The sequence below is a fragment of the Equus przewalskii genome, chromosome 3 (assembly GCF_037783145.1).
Source record: "Equus przewalskii isolate Varuska chromosome 3, EquPr2, whole genome shotgun sequence".
Lineage (NCBI taxonomy): Eukaryota > Metazoa > Chordata > Mammalia > Perissodactyla > Equidae > Equus > Equus przewalskii.
Genome location: NC_091833.1, coordinates 71,811,961 through 71,836,646, shown reverse-complemented (window position 1 = coordinate 71,836,646; position 24,686 = coordinate 71,811,961). Strand labels below are relative to the sequence as shown.

Genomic DNA, 24,686 nt, shown 5'->3' with positions numbered 1-24,686 from the left:
GTGTAATCAAATCTGCTACCACCAACTGATGGGGTCAGGCAGAATTTCTTTCTTCTACACTGAGCACTGCACAAGTAGACAAAAGCCATTTACAGTGTTGTTATGGTTTTACTATTCTTATTTCCTCTATCAAGCCCTAGGGAAGGTTTCTTCAATAATTAACCATGGATTTAAATAAATATTTGGAGAGTGGGGAGAAGGAAAGACTTCTGTAGTTAGTCAAAATATTATATGTGAGAATGAAGTTAGCACAATAGAAAGGTTTGTAAAGGGAAAACCATGAGGGGAGATACATATTTCAGAGAGGAAAGGAAAAAAGGAAAGAGAATCAGGAATAAAATCTGTGTACTTTATGAGTAGAAGGTAAACATTTCTTCTATTGTGAAGTGAAGTTTATCCTATCTTTGATTCTCTAGTTTTATATTCTCTCTTAAATATTATGTTTTTTAGAAGATGCCCGTATTAGTCTGCTAAGGCCATAACAAAATACCACAGACTAGGTGGCTTCAAGAACAGAAATTCGTTTCCTCACAGTTCTGCCGGCTAAAAGTCCAAGATCAAGGCTCTGGCAGGGTTGGTTTCTCCTGAGGTCTCTGTCCTTGACTTACAGATGGCCGCATTCTCACTGGTTCTCACGTGGCCTTTACTCTGTGAGGCGGTGCTTGGTATCTCTTCCTTTTCTTTGAAGGATACCAGTTCTATTGGATTAGGGCCCCACCCTCTGACATCACTGAACTCTAATTACCTCTTTAAAGGCCCTATCTCCAAATACAATCACGTGTGGGTTAGGACTTCAACCTGAATTTTGGGGGAAGACAGTTAAGTCCATAACAATGTTCCTCCAAAATAATAAATATGATTTGTGATCAAGGATAGTAATATTTTATTAGAATCATTTTATTTACTTCAGTCTCTTCTTAAAACACTGTGGAAGACTCCTAGCTGTAGAATGCCTGAAATAATTCAGAATATCATTTTTGATAGCATATTATGAAAAACATGGAACGTGGACTCAGGGGACACTGATTTACTTACAACATGTATTATTATGATTCACTTACCGTTTGATTCACTTACCATTTCCCTCTAGTTATCTTTCCCATATGTTTGCTCGTTTGTAAAATTAGGAATTCATAGTTACAATTACTGGGCACATCTTTTAGTCAGAATTCAAGGAGATAATAGAGATAAAGAAAAACATTGCAAAATGCAAAGCACTATACAAGTGTTGGTTATTTTTACTGTTTTCCATGGATATACTGCACAAACTATAACTTGTAGTAACAGTCACAATAATATTCATTCTTTTCAAAGCAGTCTGAAGGAAAAATGAATTAAATAAATAAACCAAAATATAAGAATGAAACAAGCCATGGGCAATAAATTTCAGGGGACAGGAAAATTGAAATTTTCTTTTGGAAATAAGGTTAATTATGAGGAGAAAATGTTAATATGGAGTTTTGTTTAGTTACTTTTATGAAAATATTAATCTACGTAAGCACAAGAGCACAATACTGACAGCAAATTATAAGGTATCATAATAAGGTAAATTACTCAATTTTGATAAAGGGTTACATGTATATAGTCACTCAAACTTATTTTCTGTTACACCATAACCTTTCTCTGATATACAACCACAACCACACTTAATAACATCAGGTTTTATTAACTAGCTGTATCATCAGATAAGACTCAATAACGAGCTACACTAGAAAAGTGTCATATTGCCTCTCGCTTACTGAAAGATACAGTAAGACCGTTCAGCACCTGACATGGGCTGGAACTTGGCCTATCAAAGTGTATTGCTACGATTCTTCAGTGAATCTAGGTCTTTTTTCGCAGTACCTAGTAATAAGACAGGTTCTGTCTCGGGCACTGGTGACAACATGTATATCACTAGTACTTATTTTGCTAAAAGCTGGCCTTGAGCGGAGCCCTTGGGAGTCTTACATAGCAGTAAAGGGAAGGGCAGGGATGGGGGATTAGGGACAGCTTTTAAATTTGACTTTTATTGTGCTTAAAGTCAAATGGAATAATATGTCACTGCTTGTAGACATCTCTCTGAGGCAAATTTCCAAGAAAATCAGTTCTATCCTGATCCTTAATGTTAGCATGTCTATATTAAACTAAGTCCTTGCAATGTATTTCATAACAAATCAAACTTTAAAAAAAATCTCTTTTATCAGTGTTATTGCTTCACAAGAGTATATTCAATTTAAATCTGAATGTTCTGAGATGAGGTCATTTAGGGGAAGAGGAGGCTTCATATTCTCCCTGCTTATTTTGTCTTTGAATGGTCTGCTGGTTTTCTTAATGATAGGATAAGATGCATTTATAAAATGACTTTGCAGCCTCCCAACTGTAGGGACTCTTAGCTACCCCGTTTGCTATTTCCCTCTAGTTATCCTTTCCCTTCTTTTGTGCTATTTCACAAATGAACCCTCCCCTGCTTCCTGACCTATCCGTGATGTTCATGTGTCTTGACTGAGAGCTTATTTACTCTTGATCGGACACAGGCTAAAAGCTGAGGAGATAATCTTGAACAAAACACGTGTTAGTATATAACCCCATCTTGGTACACTTGAAAAGGCTCCTTGATAGAGATGGCATCCAAGCCAAGCCCCAAAGGATAAATAGGAATTAGCCAGGTGGAAATGGGGGCAGGAACACTGCAGCATGTGTAAAAGCCCTGAGGCAGAAAGAACAGGATGCGGTTGGGAAATTACTGGTAATTTTGTATGGTTTAAGAGTAGAGTTAAAAGATGAAGAGGCATTATAAATAACTGGAGAAATAAACTCATGAAGGGCTTTAGGTATGAAGAAAAGGAGTCCAGCCTTTGTTTGGAGGACAGATAGAACTGTTTAAGGATTTTAATCTGGGAGAGATATATTCCAATTTATACTCTATGAGATGCCTCTGGCAAAAGGTATAGAATTGTTTGAATAGGATGATTTTAGAGAAAAATAAAGAACATTGATTTCCATTACATGGTGCTATTGTTAAATACATTTTGATGTGATACTATAGTCTTTACAAATCTGAAATCTAGATCATTTAAATAGAGCAAATGATACATATATTAAATCAATGCTAAAAGACAAATCTATTCAGAATGGCAAGTCCAGACTCATAGCAAGCAAAAATCTTGCGATAGTGTGTCATTGCTCCTTGTATATGATTTGTGTGACAGAGACAGTGAATCTTCTCACTGCATATCGGATTATATACATAGATATCAAAATACCAGTATTGCCATTTTGTTCTGGTCTTACTTTCATTAGGGAAACAGTTACAAGGCTGCTGTATTCATCCATTGATGATGGTGGGGTGAACATAGATAGTGGTGATTGGGGAGGAGAAAAATGAAGAAATGAGACAGAATTGACAAGACTTGGCAGTTTGGGGGATCTGGGGCCTATGGAAGAAGAAGGGGAAAAAAAGATACTCTGCCTTCTTGTATGAACGTTGAGTAAATGTAATCATAAACCTTACCATTCACATAGAGAGGGAACACAGAGAAAGGGGAGGAAAGCTGAGAAGAGGGAGAAAAAACAGAAGACCAAAAGCAAGAGGACAAATAGCAAATAGCATCACTTTAGAAAATGCTACAACTTCAATGATTAAATGTCCAGAAAGTTCATAATCCCTTCCCCTGGCCACCTCTATCCTGTTTTTGGAGCCTGTATATACACCAAATACACTGTGATGAGTTTGGCATCTCTTCGGGGCAGCAGAGTCAAGTTGATCACGTATTAAAGAAAGCAGACAATGAATGACAAACAGCTGGAGACTCATCACAGGACTCCCTGTAGTTCCCTAAACCTGAGCTACTTTGAATCTGATGACAGCCAATCCCCTACAGTTTATTGCGAGTAAGTGAGGTCAAGAGTAGTTTCTAATCTTACAGTTAGGAAGGCAGAGTATATGTGGAGATCTGGTGTACTCTTGGATTCCTATGATGGGAATATGAATATATTTTCCCAGAAAGTTAATTCTCTCCAGTGATTATTTCCATAGTGTTGTTAGAACATTCCCTTGGAAATATTATAGGTTTAATAACCTGTTAATATCTGGTCAAGGAACCAAACCAGTTTTATTTGGAACTTGGAATATATTTCCCATCGCCATTTGTTCTGGTTTTAGATTTTTAAAAATCTAGCTAGAAAATAATTTATGGGCACAACTAATTGAAAACTACTTATATTTTACCCCTGTAAATGTCAAGTTTGAAAGTTTTGTTAAGATGAGTTAGTTCTAAGAGCATCAGGGTAGATTTCCAGGCTATTCTAATTTGTGTTAAGGAGACTATACTCAGAATTGCTTTTTACTTTTTAGCTCATGAGCACTTTAATCTCTGATCTCTCTCTCTCTTTATTTTTGTTTTGTTTTACCTTTCCCCAGTTTGCACCATCTTCAGAAACTCATGTGATACTTAATGGGAAAAGAATGCTGTATATGGCTCTTCCTTTTCTATGCCAAGTTTGAAAATTCTAAGGAGAGGGCTCTAAATTTTAATCCTCTAGTTGTCAAAAAGGCCTGAGGCATTAAAAAGCTTCCTGAAGGGCTGATTGTACTGTAATTTTTTTTCTGTGACTTGAATCACGAAGAATCATAAACAAGCCTATGTTTGGCATTGGTCAAATGGCTCTTTTGGTACTCAAGTGGCACTCTGACACTTTCGTATTGGCTTATTTTCCCCATGTTTAAGGTTTTTTGAGTTAAGTACAAGTGGTTTCTAAAGTATTAGGACATCGTGAGGTCCTACTGAGAATCAGCAATGTGGGTGTTTTCTTTTGAATTTTATTCCAGAAATCTCTACCGCAGGACCTCTTGGCATGGGAAGCACCACCACCAGTACCACCCTGAGGACCACAACTTGGAGCCAGGGCAGGAGTACCACCCCATCAGTGTCAGGAAGAAGAAACCGGAGTACCAGCACCCCATCTCCAGCTGTCGAGGTGCTTGACGACATTACCACACACCTTCCATCAGCATCGTCCCAAATCCCAGCTCAGGAAGAGAGCTGTGAGGCTGTGGAAGCCCGAGAAATCATGTGGTTTAAGACCCGTCAAGGACAGGTGGCAAAGCAGCCGTGCCCTGCAGGAACTATAGGTAAGTCTGTCCTACAGAGCTAAGCTAGAGGTGTGTTACTTTGGCTTGCTTTTGTAGCATGTGTTTCTTTTCTTTCATCACTACATATTTTTGTTTCTTCACTTTGGTTAAATTCTGAACTCTGCTAAATTCCCATTTAAAGCAACGTAGTTTCAGAGTTTGAAAATGCAGTCTGAATAAGTCACAGGTGAGAATTTGGTGGGAATACATGTGAGATCAGTAGTTTTCAGCCAAAGGTGAGGTCTCTGGGTTGAGTTACAGTTCAGCTCTGGATGGCCCGGCTGCTACAGAGAGGCAGCTCTTCCATGCAGCAGCCCAGAGAACTCACTGGATCAACAGGGGCTGGTTCTCTTGCTTGTCACCAACTGCCAAATATTGATTGCAGAAAATTAGGATGAGGACTTCTATGTTGAAAATGATCATTGAAACTACCTAAAATTTAACAAAAGAGAAAGTTTGTCCTTCTTGCCAGTTTTTTTTTTTACTGATATAATTCATAATATCCCCAAATAGTAACCATATTATTCCCTGCAATTTTTAAGCCAGAAATAGTCTGCTTTTCTTTGTTACATAGATTTATCTTCGTAAATCTAATACTTGATACACTGAATAAAATTTACATCATTCCATAGAATATGGAAATAAAACAAATTAAACAATAGATGACACAATACTGTCATTAAGGACGTGTCTTCAGGTGAAATTGATTTGGTTACTTTAAACAGGTTTGTCTTAGAAAAGAAATGCATATATCACTATGAATTCCATGGTATTTGAAGTGGCATGAAGACTAGAAAGTATATTGGTTTTTATAAAAGTGCACATTTAATGTTTTTTGTCAGCAAAGTGTTTAAAAATATTCTGAAATCTTCCTTCCCTGTACGAAGTGGGGCAATGTTTAGTTCTAAAGTTTTCTGTGGTAATGGAATCAGAAAACAGTTTGAAACCTTCTCTCTTAGCACTGTCCCCTTAGTTAGTTATGGGCCTCAGTTTCTTCAGCTCTAAAAGAGAAATAACAACAGCCCCCCCTACTTCAGATGTTTGTTCTGAAGGTTAGTGAAAAGACTTGATTTGAAAGCACTTTGCGAACTACCAAACACTGCAGAAGTACGTTGTTATTGTTCAGTGAATATGGGGAAAGCAATTTAAAGGAAACCTTCTGAAGCCCTCCCAGGTGACTGTCCATCTCCTGTAGTCTTATGTGTACCCTTTCTCTGCCCCCTCTGCTGCACCCCTGTTCAGGCCCACACGGTCTCTCACTTGAATTATTGGAATAGCTTCCTCACAACCTCCCCTTCACTCCTTCAAATTCATCCTCCATGCTACTGTAACAGCTGTCTTAGACCTAAATCAGCTCATTACTCTCCTCTGCTTAATGTTCTTCACTGATTTTCTAGCATCCACACATGATAGATAAGGGAATTTATGATCTGGTGTTGCCTACCTTTCCAACTCCGTTAACTAAAGCTCCGCTATCCAGTAGACCTCAGTTCAAAACAGTTGAAGTTTCCCAAAGAGAGCATATTGTTCCTCCACCTGGAACGTCTTTTCCCACTTTCCTGAAAAACTTGCAAACAAATTCTTTTAAGACTCAAGTGCTACCTTGCCTCTGAAAACTCAAGTAATAAGCCCCATGGAGGCAGGTATCACATCCATCTGATTCATTAAATTATTCCCTGTACCTAGCATAGTTGCCAGCAAGCACTTTAAAAATATTGAATGTTTTTGGTTTTGGGATTATATTTCACTGAAGCCAGTTGCTTGCCAGGCATCGTACATGGCGTTTTAATCAGCATTAACTTAGTTTAATGATCTCATTTTTACCTTTGCTCATATTTAAACATACCATGGATATAAAGTCATTGTAAGAACAATGGTTTGAATATTTGAAGCAGACCTATTTCTCTCATTATTTTAGGAGTATCAACTTATCTATGCCTGGCTCCTGATGGAATCTGGGATCCCCAAGGACCAGATCTTAGCAACTGTTCTTCTCCTTGGGTCAACCACATAACACAGAAGGTAAATCATGTGACTGACAAGAAATGCTTCGTCAAACCTACATCCTCTGTTGTTGATTATAACTGCTGCAAACAAAACAGTCAAAATTTTTTTAAAAATTAGTGTGGAAAAATTCTCCCAGTATAATTTAATTTCAGATTTAATGACAACCTCTGATATACTATGAGCTAATTCTGGAATTTTGTTGTTCTTATAGGGCAAATCCATGAACTTCCTCTAAGCCAGACTATATTGCTTATAACAATTTTATTATTAATAAAATTTTTATGGTATTGTGAACTACAAATATGAAAGTCCAAGAGGTATTATAAATCCAGCAAGCAAAAGCTTCTGGTATACGTACACATGGATTTTCCTATGGAAATAATAATTACAGAAAAAAAGTCTACCTCTGGAATTTTAAGGCATTTAATAAATGTTCTGTAACGTAATCACTTATCAGTGTTAAAAGTATACACATGTGTGACAGAATCTTGCAGACTCAAATTTGCAGGGCTTATTTGGTTGCAATATGTTGAACATTTTTATTATTAATGCACTGTGGGGCTTTGAATTGATTTCATTACAAACAGAGACCAGATGTGCATTTATGCCAAAAGGGCTATGGGATGAATCCTTATTATAGCAATTTGTGTGGATTTATGCACTCCTAAAATGAAGAGTCCTTCTATGGCACATTAGCTATGCTGAGGAATTTCTGAAAGAGATTTTTCCTGAGAAATATTACAAATGATGGCCTTACTAAAAGCCTGTCTGTGCCATTTGCTCTTTTCTCTATTTGTTTTTAACCAGGCTGATCCTCAATAATATACTGTATAATAATCCATAAATATCTACCCAGTAGATCATTTAGCAGATGAGCCGTAACTATCTATTTACCCTAAATCATGGAAGAACAGTGGTTATATTGACTCTAGTTACCCTCTTACATATGCATCCCCATACTTGTTGCTATTCATAATGATGCTTCTCCAATTTCAGCACTGTTCCTGCTGCAGTTTTTATGTCCTTTGATTTTATTACAGTGTAGCTCAGACCCCAGGGCAAATAACTCTTGCTGGATGTGATCAGATTAAGAGATCAGTAGCATATCTCCTTACATTAGCAACTTTTAAGAAATACTCCCTGCATACTTAGCCCAGGGGTTAATATTAATTCAGTAATAATTCACCTAGAAAGCTGCGTATTTTCATAATTCATGAATATAGTTGGACTATTTCATTGCAGAAATTACTGGGTGACTTTAACTGATAATGATGCTTAATTCTTTTCTTCCCTCTGCAGACCTGCTAATCTTATGACAAAAGAGATAATTCTTTGCAAAGACCAGACAGCTGTTGCCCATTTGATTTATGGATGGGGTGTTTTTGTTTTAGAAGAAATATGTTTCATTCTTCCAGAGCATTTCTGTTTAATCCTGTAGAGTCTGTAAAATTGTATTATAATTATGTTAAGGTTATAGAATTTAGGCAATTGGAATGTGTAATAATACCTTAGCTTGATTACTCATAAATTTATAAAATCTTCAAAAGTAGAACAGGAGGCTTTGGAGCACTCTGAATCGGCTTATGCAGCTAACCCAAGGTCAGTGTTGGAGCTGAGGTTTTGGCCAGGTCTACCTTTATCAAGATATCATGCTTAGCCACAACACTGGTTAAACTATGGATGGATTATGATTGCCTTTATCTCACACACCCACTTACCTAGTCGCTCTTCACTTCTGTTCACCCTTTTACCTGGTGTGTGCCTTTTACCTCCAAATATTTATACTACTCATTGAATATAAATGGTAGTTGAACAGGTTTCTTTACCACAACACTCCAACATTTTAAGTATTTACATTGTAGACCTCCAAGAGAAAATTTGTGTAGAGTGTTTGCAGAGTTATTTGTCCATATTTTCTCCCCCTCCTCCCCAAAATGTCTTCTACAGAATTTATACCTTTGCTCGTTTCTTCCCTCAGTTCCAGATCCCAACAGCAATTAGATGGGACATTCGAAGAGGGTTTGTTTAGAGTGGTATTAGGGGAGCAAAGGTGAACTGCAAGGGATTAAGCAGGAACCCAGAGCTAGTAACAGGGATTGGAGCTATTCCCAACCCCAGACCTGTGGTTGCTGGATCAAAGGAGTGGCTACATTTAGAACCAGGGTGTCCTGGAGAGGAAAGATGACTTATAGATGAGAGACACAGCCTAGCCTGAGAAGACTTATCGGAAAGAGAGCTAGGGTGATAAATATCCTGACCTCACTCTCCATCCTTCCTCGTTCACCTCTCCAGCCCCCCCATTGGCCAAACCCAAATGGAAGCCAGAGAAGAGGGGCTCTCTTAATGACAGCCATGTAAGTCCACCTTCTGGGGCAGAGAGCAGGATGGAGATAGATGGAAAGGGACCTTGAACTAGCAAATGGAAAATACCCAGCATAGTTCTCAGCTTTTGGCTCTCTTCCTCCCACTCCTCCTCTCTTTCCTATCTCCTTCTCTGCCTTTCTTCCTCTCCCCTGCCTTTCTTTCCCTTGTCTAATCCCACTCTCCTCTGCTCCCACCTTCCCATTTTTCTCTAACGGATTATTTTATGCCATGTTGAAAAACTAAAGTGAAATAGGTATCTTTAAAGATTCATTCCTTCCCTCCTCCCCCCATTGTAGTTCTGTGAACTTCAGACTTTTAAAGTAAAGGAACACTTTTTAACCCCAATGAAAGCTTACGTGAAAAAACAACATACATATGCCAAAAGATAGGTGATTCTTTCACTTAAATAGTGTATTCAGTTTCCCCTCCCCAGGAGTTTGTGGGTGAATGTACCCTGGAGTGTGAGGTACCTCCTTTATGGCTTTACAATGCCTCTGGGGAATTCCTGCAGGTTTTAAAGGAAAGAAGATGTCTGGAGCACAGTCTCCCCATCTATACAAAGGGGAGGATCATTCATTTCATTATCAATAGTATTCACTCACTGTATGTCAGGCACCATTATAGACAGCAAGTATACACAAATAAAGGAATTAGGATGTTTACTTTAGTTGGAAAAGGCAAACTTTATATTTTCATTTTCTTTAAGAAGTGAGTTATGTTTATTCCCCTGTAGTCAGGCCAGGAGGGAGAAAACAGACAAACAATTTTGAGGATTTCTGACTCACAAATGAATTCAGGCCATTTGTATACTGGTGAAATTACAGATTAAATTCTGTGCAATAATAGCACATGGACATTTCGCTAGAGAATATGTGCGCCTTCAAAGTCAGAATATCACAAAAAAGTTTGTCACAAAATAACCAGAATACTCTCGTAATGATGAGATTTAATAGAAGCGTAATTTGTACAGCAAGGGAAAAGCAAAAGGTGCACACAAGGGGACCTTTACCCCAGCAACAATAGAAGGGAAGGAGGGGAGGGTGAGAGAAAGAGAGTGATTGGCAGGTGGATGGATGGATGGATAGATAGATGGATGGATGGATGGAAGAAAAGGTAGGTACCAAGATAAATAGATGGATGGATAGAAAGGTAGATGGATAGATATTTTTTGTTGTTTGTGCCATCGAGTCAACTCCCACTCCTAGAGAGCCTGTGGACAGCAGAGCAGAACCCTGCCCACTCTTTTTGCACCATCCTCTCCCATTCAGGCACCATATCAGACAATGTTCCACTGCTCTTCATAGGGTTTTCATGGCCAATTTTTTTAGAAGTGGGTGGCCAGTCTTCTAGTCTGTCTGAGACTGAAAGCTCCACAGAAACCTGTCCATGATGGGTGACCCTGCTGGTATTTGAAAACTGGTGGCAGAGCTTTCAGCAGCACAGCAACACGCAACTTTGCTGGTGACACAGTATGACATCCGACAGACAGGTGGTGTAGTTCCCTAACTGGGAAACGAACTCAGGGCTTGGCGGTGAGAATGCTGAATCTTAACCACTAGACCACCAGGGCTGGCTATAAATAGATATATCTGTCTTCAAATTAATGTTTTAAAAATATTTCCAGGGGCCAGCCCAGTGAAATAGTAGTTAAGTTCGTGTGCTCTGATTCAGCAGCTCGGGGTTTGCAGGTTCAGATCTCTGGCGCAGACCTAGCACCGCTTATCAAGCCACACTGTGAGCACATCACACATAAAATAGAGGAAGACTGGCACAGATGTTAGCTCAGTGACAATTTTCCTCAAGCGAAAAGAGGAAGATTGGCAACAGATGTTAGCTCAGGGCCAATCTTCCTCACAAAAAATAAATAAACAAAAATAAAAATTTCCAAGTTTTGTTGAAAGCCACAAAATTAGTAATACAGAGCTCTGCCTCCTCAAACATACTTAGCAAAATATCCTATTTTCTTATCTTTCTTAATATCTGCTTACTAAAATCATAGTCTCTGGCTTCAGCTTGATCTCTTTCTTAGACTCACATTTTCAAAACAAATTTCTATTTTGCATACCTTTAAAGAGTTTATTGTACTTTTTGATCCCTCCAGTCTTTTTCAATTTAAAATTCTGTGAAAATAGTTTTGAACAGCTTCTATATTTATTTATATGTAAAGTGAGGTCTGCTTCCTACTTCATTACTTGGTCCAACCACTATATGGAAAAGAAATGCCTGAATTGTCACCGGGAAATAATCTTTCTATTTCTAGCAAACCGAAGTGTCTTTTTCGTTTGTACACAAGCTATTGACAGATTTTGAGATAAGTAAGTCCTTCCTGCATTTTCTAAAGAAAGATGTGACGATCTAGATACATTGTTGCTATTTTACACTATAAAATAAGTCAGTTATTTGCCCTGGAAGACTAGGTTGAGTCCTGTCACCTAGATTTTAATTTCTCCATTCTCTTATCACTGTAGATCTAATATGAAATGAAAGTAAATTGCCTCTTAGTTTTATCAGAGGTTGATGGGGTTTCCAAGACTTCAGGCTTGTTTAACCCACTTTCAGTTGTAAGATAGAAGTATTTTATTGTTTGTATACCTACTTGACTGAAATTTGTAGCAAAATTGGGAGATCTTTTAAAGAAATGGTAGCTATATACTTAAACACCATAAATAACTCTTTCATAAATTGCTTTGGCACCCGATTCATGTTTCATGTAATAAATCTCATAAGATGTCAAAGCTTATTTCAAAGAAAATTGTTTTTACTTGTGTCAAAATTTGAAATGTAAATAGTATCCGTCTCTGTCATAATTATTACTCTTAACTAAAGCCTCAGGTTTTCCCCTCCCCTATTCAAGTCCTAGATATAAGCCTACCATTTCAATACAGGCATTAATTTACTAATCCTAACAAAACTCATATGATTTCTCAGTGTACATGTGCTTATTTCAGAGGAATAGTTTGGTAGAATTTAGTAAAAGAAGTGTTAGAGATAGACATTTTAACGAGGTCTGTAAGTTAGGATATGTGGAATAATATTATTTCAACCCTCTCTGTTTGCACAGAAGACTTGAGGCAGATTCAAGAGATGTGTTTATTTTTGTATGGAAATAAGATAATTGTAGTCCATGAGAACTGCAATGAAAGAAAGAAATTTGGCGATTGAAAAGACAGTAGAGTAGCTTCCAGATGCCACTGGAAAGAATATGGTCACTGAAGACCTGGTCTGGAAAGGCAACCTTTGAACTGAGCCATTAACGTTGGGGTCACAGTGGCTATGAAAGAATCCTGTTAATGGTACCAGCACTGAGTTGTGTAAACAAGAAACCTGAGGATGGCTATTGGTGCCTCTCTTTCCTTCCCCTCTCACGTCCACCCAATCATACAGTAGGCCTGTCTGTGTACATCTGAATCCCTCACAAATCAGGCCACTTTTCACTTTTCTTCGCTGCTACCACCCCAGTCTACAGCAGCTGTTGCTCTAGCCTCACAGCAGGGCTCCTTTTATTCACTCATGAGCCCTGGAATCCTGAGTTCATTTCAAATACTATCCTGATCAGACCACTCCTTTTTAGACACATTAGGCCTTCCCTTGCTTTTAGCACAATTCCCAAAATCTTCATCATGACTTCCAAAGGGGGACCACTTCATCTGCTCCTCACTCACCTCTCCAGCTGCCCGAAGTCCAGTGACTATGCCCTTTGTGCACTGTCCCGGAGACTCCATACCCCTTCCTCTGGAGAGCTATGCTCTCTGCCTGGAGGCGCCACCTTCATCCCAACCTAATTCCTTCCTTTCCATTCCGTCTTAGATTAAACATTCTTCCTCAAAGAAGCATTTCCGAATTACTCCCCAACTTCATACGCCAGGTTCAAATGCCCTTAAACTGGGATTCCATATTGCATGCAACAAAATTGAAATTACGTAATTGTGCAGTTAATTTAACAACGCTTTCCATTGCTAATATGTAAGCCCCTGTCATTGGGAACCACTTTATTCAGTATTGTATCCCCAGACTTTAGCACAGTGCTTAGAAATTCAAATTTTGAAGAACAAATGAACGTATAGACTAATCAAACACTTGTTGAAATGCTAGATAAATAGGTAGATAGATATAGTTATCCTATCTTTTAAAAACTAGATATAACATATTTTTAATACATATATACATAATTTATGCTATGTAGATATCAATATTGAATTCTGAAGGTAAAAAATGTATTTTTTTTCTTTTTGTTGTACTTCAATGCTCCGTCTTCTCAAACCGTGGTTATTCTTGACTCTAGTTTTTATGTAGCATCCTCTTGGCTTTCTCCCCACCAGTATTCCATCTTACCTGGTCACTCTCAACTTATCTTTTAAAGCTTCACTTAGTTGTTACCTCTGTTGGCTTCTCACCCTGTTTGCAGGTGTTTATTACCCCTTTGCTATAGTCCCATAATATTTCATATACATTTCTGCTATTACAATTGCATTCTTGAATTAGTATTATCTGCCTTTACATACCCTTCTCCTCCCCTAATCCTGGCTGATAGAATGTGAGCTTCCTGAGTGCCAGAGCTGTATGACATTCCTCTTTATTACCTCAGGAAATAGTGTCCGAATGGTTGTTGAATGAATGGAAGATTTTTACTATGATTTCTTCAATTTTAAGAGGAAGAGAGGATCAGAATGAATAATTAGTTGTATCAATTTTTATTTTACTTTAAAAACATATTTTCATATTTTTATTGTAAACATTTTTATGATTTATTTGTACTTTGTTCTTTTCCCTACAGCTTTCTTGTTGGGGAGTGTTAAGTTTTGGAGTTCTTTTGTGGGATTAATAGATTTATTCCTCATAAATAAACACTTCTTGAATGCTAAAATGTGACTACTATTTTTAAGATAATCCACTAGTGATTTTCATATTTGACTCATTGTTTGACAAAACTGTACTTTCTGCTATTGTCATAGGCAGTGTCATTTTCTTTTATATTGAGAACATTTATGTTTTGGATTATTAGTCACCTACATTTTCAACTTTTTCTTTACTGTACATAAAGAAAGTTTCCATTTTTATATAAGGGAATTACATAGGCTTTCTTTTCCACCTTATCATGTTCTACCCCAATATTATAATAATAAATATTGAAGACTATACTTGTACAACTGCACAGAAAAAAAAAAGAAATGGAATTACAGTATGAAAATACCAGTGCTATTATTTCCTATTTTTTCTGTTTCATAAATAATTTTCCTTTTAAAAATGTTCCATGGTAAATGTAATGAAAGTCAGTACTTACATCCTGACTACTGCAGATAATGTTGATCAAAAAAATTGTATTGTCTAGTTCAGTAAATCTCAAACTTTTTTCAACATGGCCCATTTAAGTGAATCAAAAGATTCCAGAGGTCCATCTGCCCTGACATTTTGTCATAGAAAAGTACTAATGGTAATAAAGAAATAGAAGAAAACAATATATAATAATAATAACAACAATAGAAATAAAACAATTACACAAGAACACAATAATTAATGAAGTAAAACAATAGTAATTCTACAAATATATTCATTATTGTAAGTATAGCATAGGTGAAAAATTACAACCAGTTCAAGACACTATGAATGGTGCCTTGATCAAAACAATATCCCTTTGGGAAATTACAGGAATTCCACCTATCTGGGTATTCATGTGCACAGTAAGAGTTTCGCAAAGTTACCAAGCTATTGTATCAGGTGTTCAGACTTATTGATGGAATACTGAATTTGAACACTTAGTGAATACTAGCATTTCACTAATTTAATTAATGGATATTGAATTTTATAAATTGTTAATTGACTTACTAGAGTAGTAGTATGTAGCCCTAAATTATATGTAAAAATTAAAATGTGTGGATTATAATCACATTTATGTCACTCTGTGACCACTTAAAGTACTTTCATGATCCATTAGTGGGCTGTGAATACTACTTTGATCTACACTGAATTTGTTACATACTTGTCTTTGAGCCCTATACTGTATTCTGTTTAGTCTTACAGGTATCTTAAGTCTGCAGGGCTGACCATATTTTACTAATTCTTTAAACTTAGTGCTGGTGTTTTCCTTTTTAAGGATTTCTAAAAAGTACCAATTAACTATATAATAATACTTTAACATACTCTTCTTGTAATACATTAACATATTCTTCTTGTAAAATATATACATTACAGAAAAAGATTTTTCTTTTGATTCTCATCTTTCAGACTTTGATCTATGTATTTAAATATATATACATATATAAACACATGAAATATTTTATATAATATTTTTTATAAGAAGCATATTTATATGCTACTAGTGTTGTGTATTTATGTTTCACAAATAGCATGCTAAAATATATTAGCATCTATATAAATAATTTTTTATACTTGCATTTGTTTTAACTCAACAGTACATCTTGAAGATTGATGTTAACAATATTGTTCTCCTTCATACTCTTAAACTGTTGTATAATATTCCATGGTATTTATATACATGAGCAATTTTCTACAATCATAACCCATTTTGTTTTTTATTATAAAAAAACAAAATGAACATCTTTGAACATTTCTTTTTTATATCTATAGGATTATTTCTTATGGTTGATAGTGATACTAGAAATCTCTGGGTTATACAGTCTTCACATTTCAAAGTTTACCAGACACTAGAAATTTGCTCGACATGGGGGCTGTACAAATATTCACTCCCAGTAGTAGTGTACGATGGTGATACACATTTCCACAAATCCTTGACAGCACTTTATGTTACTAGTTTTTCTTTTACTTTTTGAATTAGGAGTTTTCTATATGCTTGAGGATGTGATTGTTAATAATTTAGATGTTCTAGTCACTCCAATTTATTCATTTGTTCTTTAACATTCAGTTTTGCTACAAACATTTATTAAGTATCCCTGGGTAGATAAGCAATGACCTATTTGACTGAAAGTTTTATTCGCGCTCCTTGTAGTTTTCTGAATACCCATTAAGGAGATAGCCTTACAAAGAGAGGGCCTTTCTGTTTGTGATCCTAAATTTTATATTGGGCTGTGTTAAAAAAGGAAACAGAAGAAGAGAAAAACATTTCCTAAATAATGACATTGTTATATATTTAAGTAGTAGTAGGGCAGTTTAGAAATATGCATATCAAACCTTTAATCTCTGAGAAATGGGAATATACAGAGGCAAAAGAAGAGACATTCATCATTTTTCCATTGCTTGCTTGTATCTAAATTGTGTAAATGTGTTATAATCTTATTTTGGTTTATTAACTTGAAATTTAATTTAGTTCAAGTTAAAAATTAATTAAAAAATTAAATTTAATTAAAAAATTAAATTTAAAATTAAAATTTAAAAAATTAAATTAAAATTTGAAAAATTAAATTTAATTAACAAATTAATTTAAAAATTAATTAAAAGAACATAACAACTTGGGAAATTACACTTGTAGGTATTTATTTGTTTTTTTAAGTTTCCTATGCCTGTCTTACAAACTAATATATATTCCTATCTTTTTATTATCAGAACTACTAAATTTGTTCAAGTGATTATGGAGTATTAGTTTTTATCTCTTTTAACATCTTTGGAGTGTTGACAATTTGATATATTCTTGTAGAATATGCTTAAAATCAGCATGTAGTTTCAGAAAAGGAAAAGCCTGGAAACTAAGGAATAGCTTGCTACCCAATGTGTTGGGAGCAAAATCTCTTAGTAAGAAGATGAAGACCACTCTTGAAAAGAAGAGGTTTTATTTGGGATGAAGATTTTTGCAGAGTTTTGCAGCTAATGAGTCTTCATTGTGAACTAAGTACTAAATTAGGCAGCATGGAAAATTTACAGTTGCCTCTGAGAACTTGGAACATGGTTGGGAGTTCACAGTGTGCACTCATCAACATCCAATTTAGAAACTTATAGAGAAAATCTTAGGGCAAACCTTAGCCTTAACCACCCAAATGGATAATTAAGGTGAGAAAAATCTGTAGAAGTGCATTTCCTCAGGAGGAGCTTCCTAAGGACATGAATTTTGAGTCAGATACTGAAGAAAAAGATGAATTAACTGGGAAACTTGGGGAATGTATTCCAAGTGAAGATGGAGTTTAATAACTATTTCTTGCCTCAATGATTATAACTTACATGCAAAGACAATTGTCCAAAGAGACCAGTAAAATTACTTATTTAAGATCTCTTTCTTTTTTATTTTGTTTTCAAAATGGCAGTTGAAATCTGGAGAGACAGCTGCCAACATCGCGAGAGAGCTGGCTGAACAGACAAGAAATCATTTGAATGCTGGAGATATCACCTACTCAGTCCGTGCCATGGATCAGCTGGTAGGCCTCCTAGATGTACAACTCCGGAACTTGACCCCAGGTGGAAAAGATAGTGCCGCACGCAGTTTGAACAAGGTAAGGCCCTCAGGTATATGTATCTTTAAAGTTGTAGTAAAATCAGTGAGACTTCCCTGATTGACTTCTCTCTTTCTATAGAATCAGATTATTCTCAAGAGAATCACTAGTTATATTCAGTTCACTTCACTATTTCATTATAATAATGGCCCTGTTTGTCTTTCAACCTAAAGAAACAATCAATGATAATCTCTCCATGTATATTTTGAATTTACAGTTCTATTTTTCATAGTAGTTACTCTGTTTTGCATGCTAAATTTGACAGTTAATACGGATAACTGCAACTTGTTTCTTTTTTTCTTTAAAACCCTTATGTTAAGATAATTAACAATAAAACAAATGTGATATCAATAATTAGAAATTTAGAAATTTAGCAACAATGAGAAAAGATATTAGTAATCCATTATAGATATTTTAAAAATGAAATAATTTAACCTAATCAATGTTACATTTAAAAACTCATGGAGCGAGTAATTAAGTTTTCATTTTTGTTTGCTTTTGATTTTTTAATTACTCAGATTTTGCATCACTATCATTAAAACTTAAAAGGTTTAAGTGTATTTCAGCACATTTGAATTGTAAATAATGAAAATAATTCATTTTTTAATCTTCAGGGGAGGTGCATTTTGTGTATTTTTATTTATACTTATACAACATGTATTTATAAACATTAATACACATATATAAGCATTTTATATGTGTATTGTATTTAACCTATATTCTATAAAGCATTTTGTTTACATAAATATATAAAATATATTTTAAATACTGATAAGGAATATGGTTTATTTATGTAACAAAATATCACATGGTGAATTAACCCATGGTGAAAAGATATTAGAATTGCTACCGTCAGATAACGTGTGTTCCCTGTTTGGTATTTGTGTAGTAGAAATGATGAGTTATTAAAACTGAATTTTAAGGCCTTGGGTATCAATGATAGTCTCACTACTTAAAAAATCAAGAATTTGGCAGTGTCAGACTAGCGTCCTCTATGGAACTCACTAAATGAACATTTTGCTTTAGAATGAAAAAATGACCCTGCAGAGTGGTCTTTAATATGTTGATTCTTTTCTGTCTTATTAGACTGAGGGTCTCTCTTATCAAGATGGAAGAAATTTTTTAAATAATGATGATTCCACATGGAAAAGCCAGATGTTTTTTATCTGGCAAATACAGGTTTTCCTGAAATTTCATCCTCAGAAAATAGATTCTGTTTTATCTATTAGATATAAATTATTATTAAAGTTTTTTTCATGCTGAGCATAAAGGAGTTATTTTTGATACTTATACCACTTATAGAATCACAACCAAGCTCCTGATAGAATATAATCCGTAGAGCTGCCTACGTAATCTGGGCATGCTGTGATTTTAATGTGTTATTAGCCAGACTGACTCGATGCTATTAATGAATATTGCTGCCAGCTATTGTTATCATAATGTACTGGAGGTAGTAATTTCTATTAATGTTACATATCCATAACAGTACTTGTTATAGCAATACTTTGTATCTTTATTTAAAAATGGTGTTGATGTCTGACAATATCAGGTAAAGCTGGCAATTAATGTCACATTCTAACTGGCTACAGCTAATCAGCTTGCCTACTCTGAATATCAAATAACTACATAATGGGCAAATTTCCATTTGTGAAGCTTTTTAATGCTCTCTTTTGTTTCCTATTTGGCTCTTTTCAATTGTTTATATAATGTGGTTTGTCATATGTTAATTTGCATGATGGGGTAAGGAGATGGGAGGGCAAAGGTTATTCACATGCTTGCTGGCTTGCTCTCATTTCCTGTGGTTCCCACTGTTCCCTGAAGCAGTTATAACCCATCAGATTTGCAAAGTCAACTTGATACAAATCAATTGCACTCCACATTGAAATTTTGGAGGGTTTAGCGTCCTGCAAAACCAAGATGCGAGTCAGTGATCCAAATGACAGCGCTGGCAATTTACTTGCATTCATTCCTCACTTAATTCTTTAGAGGAGTAACCGCTCTATGCTGATTGAAGAATGCATGAAATAAAGTTGGGAGAATATTAGGCACACAAAAAGCATCACAGTAATTGCTTCTTAAGACTGGGTAATTTTCTCCTTCAACAATCAAGGATACTGAGGGAAAAAAATGGGGTGGAGGAGGAAAACGGCAATCTATTTTATAAAATTTGGGGTCATTTATTTAAATAGGGCAAATAAACTTATTAATTATTCATTTTATCACAGGAAAAAATGTTTGGAACTGAATATAAGTTGCTGTTAATCTTTTGCCCAGAAAAACATCACTTTGTATGCAACCAAATGAACAAACAAAAATGGCTTCTTATCTCACGGACATTTCTAAAATGTATAAATTTTTTGGTCAAAACTGTCAACAGAAATTCTTCAAGAAATAAAAACAGTGATAAACTAGGAGCTTGATCACGTTCTTTTAATTAAAAGTTACTTATCTCTTAGTATTTCTCCCTTAGAATCAAATAGTCACGACGAATGAGCATTTCTATTTTCTGAACAAACAGAAATTTTTATGTGTGTGAACAAATGGTTTGTGGTGCATATTAACCATGTATATAATCTGTAAACCACAGACAACATACTATCTGAAAAATGGGTTCCGATTTTTGACATAATTTACTTAACTTCATATGTGTTCATTTGTGGCCCATGAATTAATAACTAACCTCATGTGAAATGATTCATGTCAAAAGAATGAAATATATTGATTTTTACTAATTTCTACTAAATTTATTACAAGATTTCTTTCCATCGTTAACAGCTTTGTACCATCCAGTTTTCACCTGGGTTGTTCTGAAAGGGTGTTGGTTACTATTTTTCAAGTCATTGCTTCCATTTTGCTGCTGCTTAGCTTATTCTCTTCTAGAAAGTAGTGCACAACAAAATAAGGTGTTTGTGTAGATGTGTTCTTTTATTTTTCTTGTTTTCTCCTGTCACTAACTTGTTTTTTCTATTCTGTGTTTAATCTGCTGTCTTAATGGATTCAGCTTCAGAAAAGAGAGCGCTCTTGCAGAGCCTATGTCCAGGTACTTTCTGCGTTTTTATAAATGTGTTAAGTTGTTGAATTGTCTCTTTTGGTAATACCATGTATGGGCATCTGATAAAAAATGATGATGTACCCTGTTGAACTAAAGGAATTTCAGAAGGCATGGAGGGTGGGAATGGAAAGACACGTGAAAGGGTATGTGCTTAAAAGAAATTTGGCAGTGCCAACGCTCTGTCGTACAAAAAGGAACACAGACTAACAAGGAGGTGCAACTTGGCATATAAGAATTTTGATCATCACTGAAAGGTGAGTTGGGTGTAATATATAAAACTCTAATTTCTTCATAGAGGTGTGTATAAAAACATTTCATTAATATATTGGGCCAGCTAATATTTGAGTAGCAAGTCATTCAGAAATGACACTCAATCAAAGTCATATAAGAAAATGAATGGTCCAGGATACTTGGAATATCATGCCTCTGTACCCAAATGTTCAACACACGCTGTGACTATCTTACTTTCTTACCCATTATAAATATGTTAATCCCAATGTAAATGTAATTTTTCTGCAGGTAACATGTTACAACTTGTTTCTAAATATGTTAAAATCCATCCCTGTGTTTAAGGTTTCTGTGAGAAAAAGAATCCCGGAAACAAGCTTTATAGTTCTTTTTACAAGAAGGGAAGGAAGGCAGGAAGGCAATTTAGAGGTAGAAAATCTTCCCTTCTTCCCTTCTATGTTCTTTGGCTGGTCTAATAGTTAAATTGACATGAGACAGATTAACAGAACAAAAATAAATTTGATTACGTATGTATGAGAACCCCACAAAGATATGAGACTCAAAGTCAATCAGGCAATTGAGGCTTCTGTGCCATCCTGAGCTAAGGAATGGAATACGGCCCCGGGGCTTCAACGGAGAACAGGGAAATTCACAGGACGATAAGAAGAGCAGATGTTTGGTAATCAGATGTTTACCCTGCCATATTGATAAGTCTTTCAGATAAAAAACTTATCTCTGGTAATAGCTCTTTCTAGTACAGGCCCCCTATCTAAATTCTTTTAGGCAGTTAAAGGAGAGGTAAAAAGCTTTCCCTGAGTCGCTGAATCTTGATTGCCTTCAGCTCAAAATAATCCACATGCCAAAGTGGCACATTTTGGGGCGGCATATTCCTCCCCTTCACAGGCATACAGGAAGGAAGGAAAAATATGAAATTGTGTGACTGTAAACTTTATTCTTTATGTAAATATATCACAGCATTTTTAAAGAAGAAAGCATTTATAAAGAGAGATGCCCTCAAGAACCAAGTTACTGGTTCTCAGATCAGCAGTCCAGAAACTAAACCTTATCAGTTTATTCACAATCAGGGCATTTTGTGAGACAATCATTTAAAAGGAAATAATAATTTGAACGTTGAACAGATGTTAGGAAGATAAGCTTTTAATTTGAATTTTACTTTATAAAATGCATAAGAAACTGTTCAGGTTGATTTTTCTAAGGTTTTAGGAAAGAAATTGCTTTGGTAGAGAGAGAGAGAGAGATATATATATATATCGTATACTCTTAGTGTGTGCAATAAGTAGAGAAATTGAGGTATTCTTCAGCACTGAAGGCCAAAGATCATTTTTGAGCAATATTAGGATTGTTTTTGATTGCAATCTATGCTGTCCCTTTAATGGGACCTTGGAGATAATTAGCCTTTCGGTATTTAAATCTATGAAATGCATGGTCATTCAAACATGACTCTCTGATGGAAAACTAATAGCACAGTTTATTCAATGGCTGATTTCCTGGTGTTATAATGGGCTGGCTATGAAAAAATGTTTCAGCTCTTGACTAAACATCTGATAAGACCAAATGCAAACAGAATATTGGTGAAGGGGAAATGCTCTGATCACTAATACACAGCATTACTTCTGTTCATTTTAATGTGGATCACTATTCTATGAAATTCTAGAGTGAATAATACTTTAAACTTTAGTCTATTTGAATTTTAAAGACTTGTTTTGGTTCCCTGTTGTTTCTATGTTCAGAGCATTTTCTGAGCTATCTATGAAATAGATATGAAATACACTTGAAATGCTTTACACATTAAATTTGGAAAAAGATAATTGTTTAGTCATCATGAGATTCTTAAAAAACAAAAAGATGGCCCTTCCATGGACAAAAGCAATGATTCTTCTAGGTTGATTTTGACCATCTAAATCCATTTAGCTTTTAAGTATTTAGAGGTTCGGTGTTTACTTTATAAATTACCTAAATCCATCTTTTACTTCTTCTTGCTTCCTCCCTTTTACAAAAAAAAAGCACAGTGAAATCTGGACTGTCAGCTGTCAGCTATGATAGCTGATCGGTAGGTAAACTATTAAAATGTGGTTGCTTTGATTTTTTAAATAATGTGTGAATCTCCTAAAACTCACTGTGCTTGTGCCTCAAGAATTTTAACCAAAACAAAAAATTGGGGCCCAACATATTTTATTTTTCTTTATTTACTTGTAATTGTAGATTACTCTTAAATCCTCCTTGACTACCAAAAGTTAGAAATTGACATGAGTTATAGTGAAAAATATCATTGACCTATCTTGGGCATAAAACATACCTTCACTTAACAAGAGAGTTTTAAGTTTTATACCACAGAAGACAAGTAAGGCCTGTATTACATATGCATATTAAACATCTACTATGATATAATATTACCAGAAGGGACCTTAGAGATGAAGATGAATTAGCTGAGATCTAGAGAGATGTAATGACTGGCCTAAGGTCACACAACTAGCACCAATGGCATTAATGCTGCTCTTCTGACATACATTCAATGTTTCTTCAACCCCAACAATGATTTATCATTAAGAATATCTACATTTATTAGGCACTAGTTATGTGGCCATCACTGTGCAGAGCATTTTACGTACATTTTAATTTAATATTCACCACAATCCTATGATATAATTATTGCTATTCTCAACTTAAAGTGGAGAAAATGAGGCCCAGAGAGGATTAAATGACTTTCACAAGGTCATACAATAATGATTGAGAGAGTCCTGCATTGAAAGCTAGATCTTCTTGACTCAGAAGCTCATGCTCTCAATCCCTGAGATACTGCTGTTGCAGCACTGATGTCATTATTTGGTTTTAGGAGTCACAGGATATCACTTGGTTTATATTTATTGATTTATTGTACTGTATTTCAGGGATGATAGAGAGTAAAACAGTTTTTTTTCCTTTTTCTTTTTGTTTGAGACCGAGTTCAAATGGCTGTATGGTAATTATTTTGTACTGCTCTATTAAGGTCGAATACAAACATAATTGGCTTTGGGGTCCTTTTGTTTTCAGAGGAGATTATGATTAAAAAATTATATGGAGAGAAGAAAAAAACAAGTAGACAATGTGATAACTCTATGTTAAAGGAGGAACTGTCGAACTGTTTTTCAAAGTGGCTGCACCATTTTATATTTCCATCAGCAATATATGAGGATTTCACTGTCATCACAACCTCAGAACACTTGCTATTTCCTGTCTTTTTGATTACACCCATCATAGTGCATGTGAATTGCAGAACTCCTTAAGTCTAGTCATGGAATGGGGGCAGAGGAAAGCTTGGGAGTGTAATCCATGAATCAGTAAGAAATTACATAGCTCCAAAGAGAGGTCTGTGGTTTTCATGAGAATTTGGGAGTAGAGTACATCTTAAATAAACAGCCTAAGAACAACTGCCTTCATGTTCTATAAATGTAACCAGAACTTAGATTTACTTGTTTTTCTCATTTTTCAACCCCAAGTTCTCATCTTTTAAATAGTAATGTTTGTT

General features: G+C 35.4%; 1 protein-coding gene across 50 annotated transcripts in view; it reads left to right on the top strand.

Moving 5' to 3' along the window:
• The window catches only part of ADGRL3 (adhesion G protein-coupled receptor L3), an 801,248-nt gene that overhangs the window by 610,652 nt on the left and 165,910 nt on the right, over nucleotides 1-24,686 (top strand). For 28 of the 50 annotated variants that reach the window (XM_070612870.1, XM_070612873.1, XM_070612875.1 and 25 more), the window contains 4 exons: nucleotides 4,811-5,113; nucleotides 7,032-7,135; nucleotides 17,695-17,880; nucleotides 20,882-20,920. In XM_070612870.1, the coding sequence (XP_070468971.1) occupies nucleotides 4,811-5,113; nucleotides 7,032-7,135; nucleotides 17,695-17,880; nucleotides 20,882-20,920 (632 nt within the window). The remainder of the gene's footprint in view (nucleotides 1-4,810; nucleotides 5,114-7,031; nucleotides 7,136-17,694; nucleotides 17,881-20,881; nucleotides 20,921-24,686) is intronic. The other 22 variants (XM_070612856.1, XM_070612842.1, XM_070612838.1 and 19 more) reach the window with 3 other exon arrangements.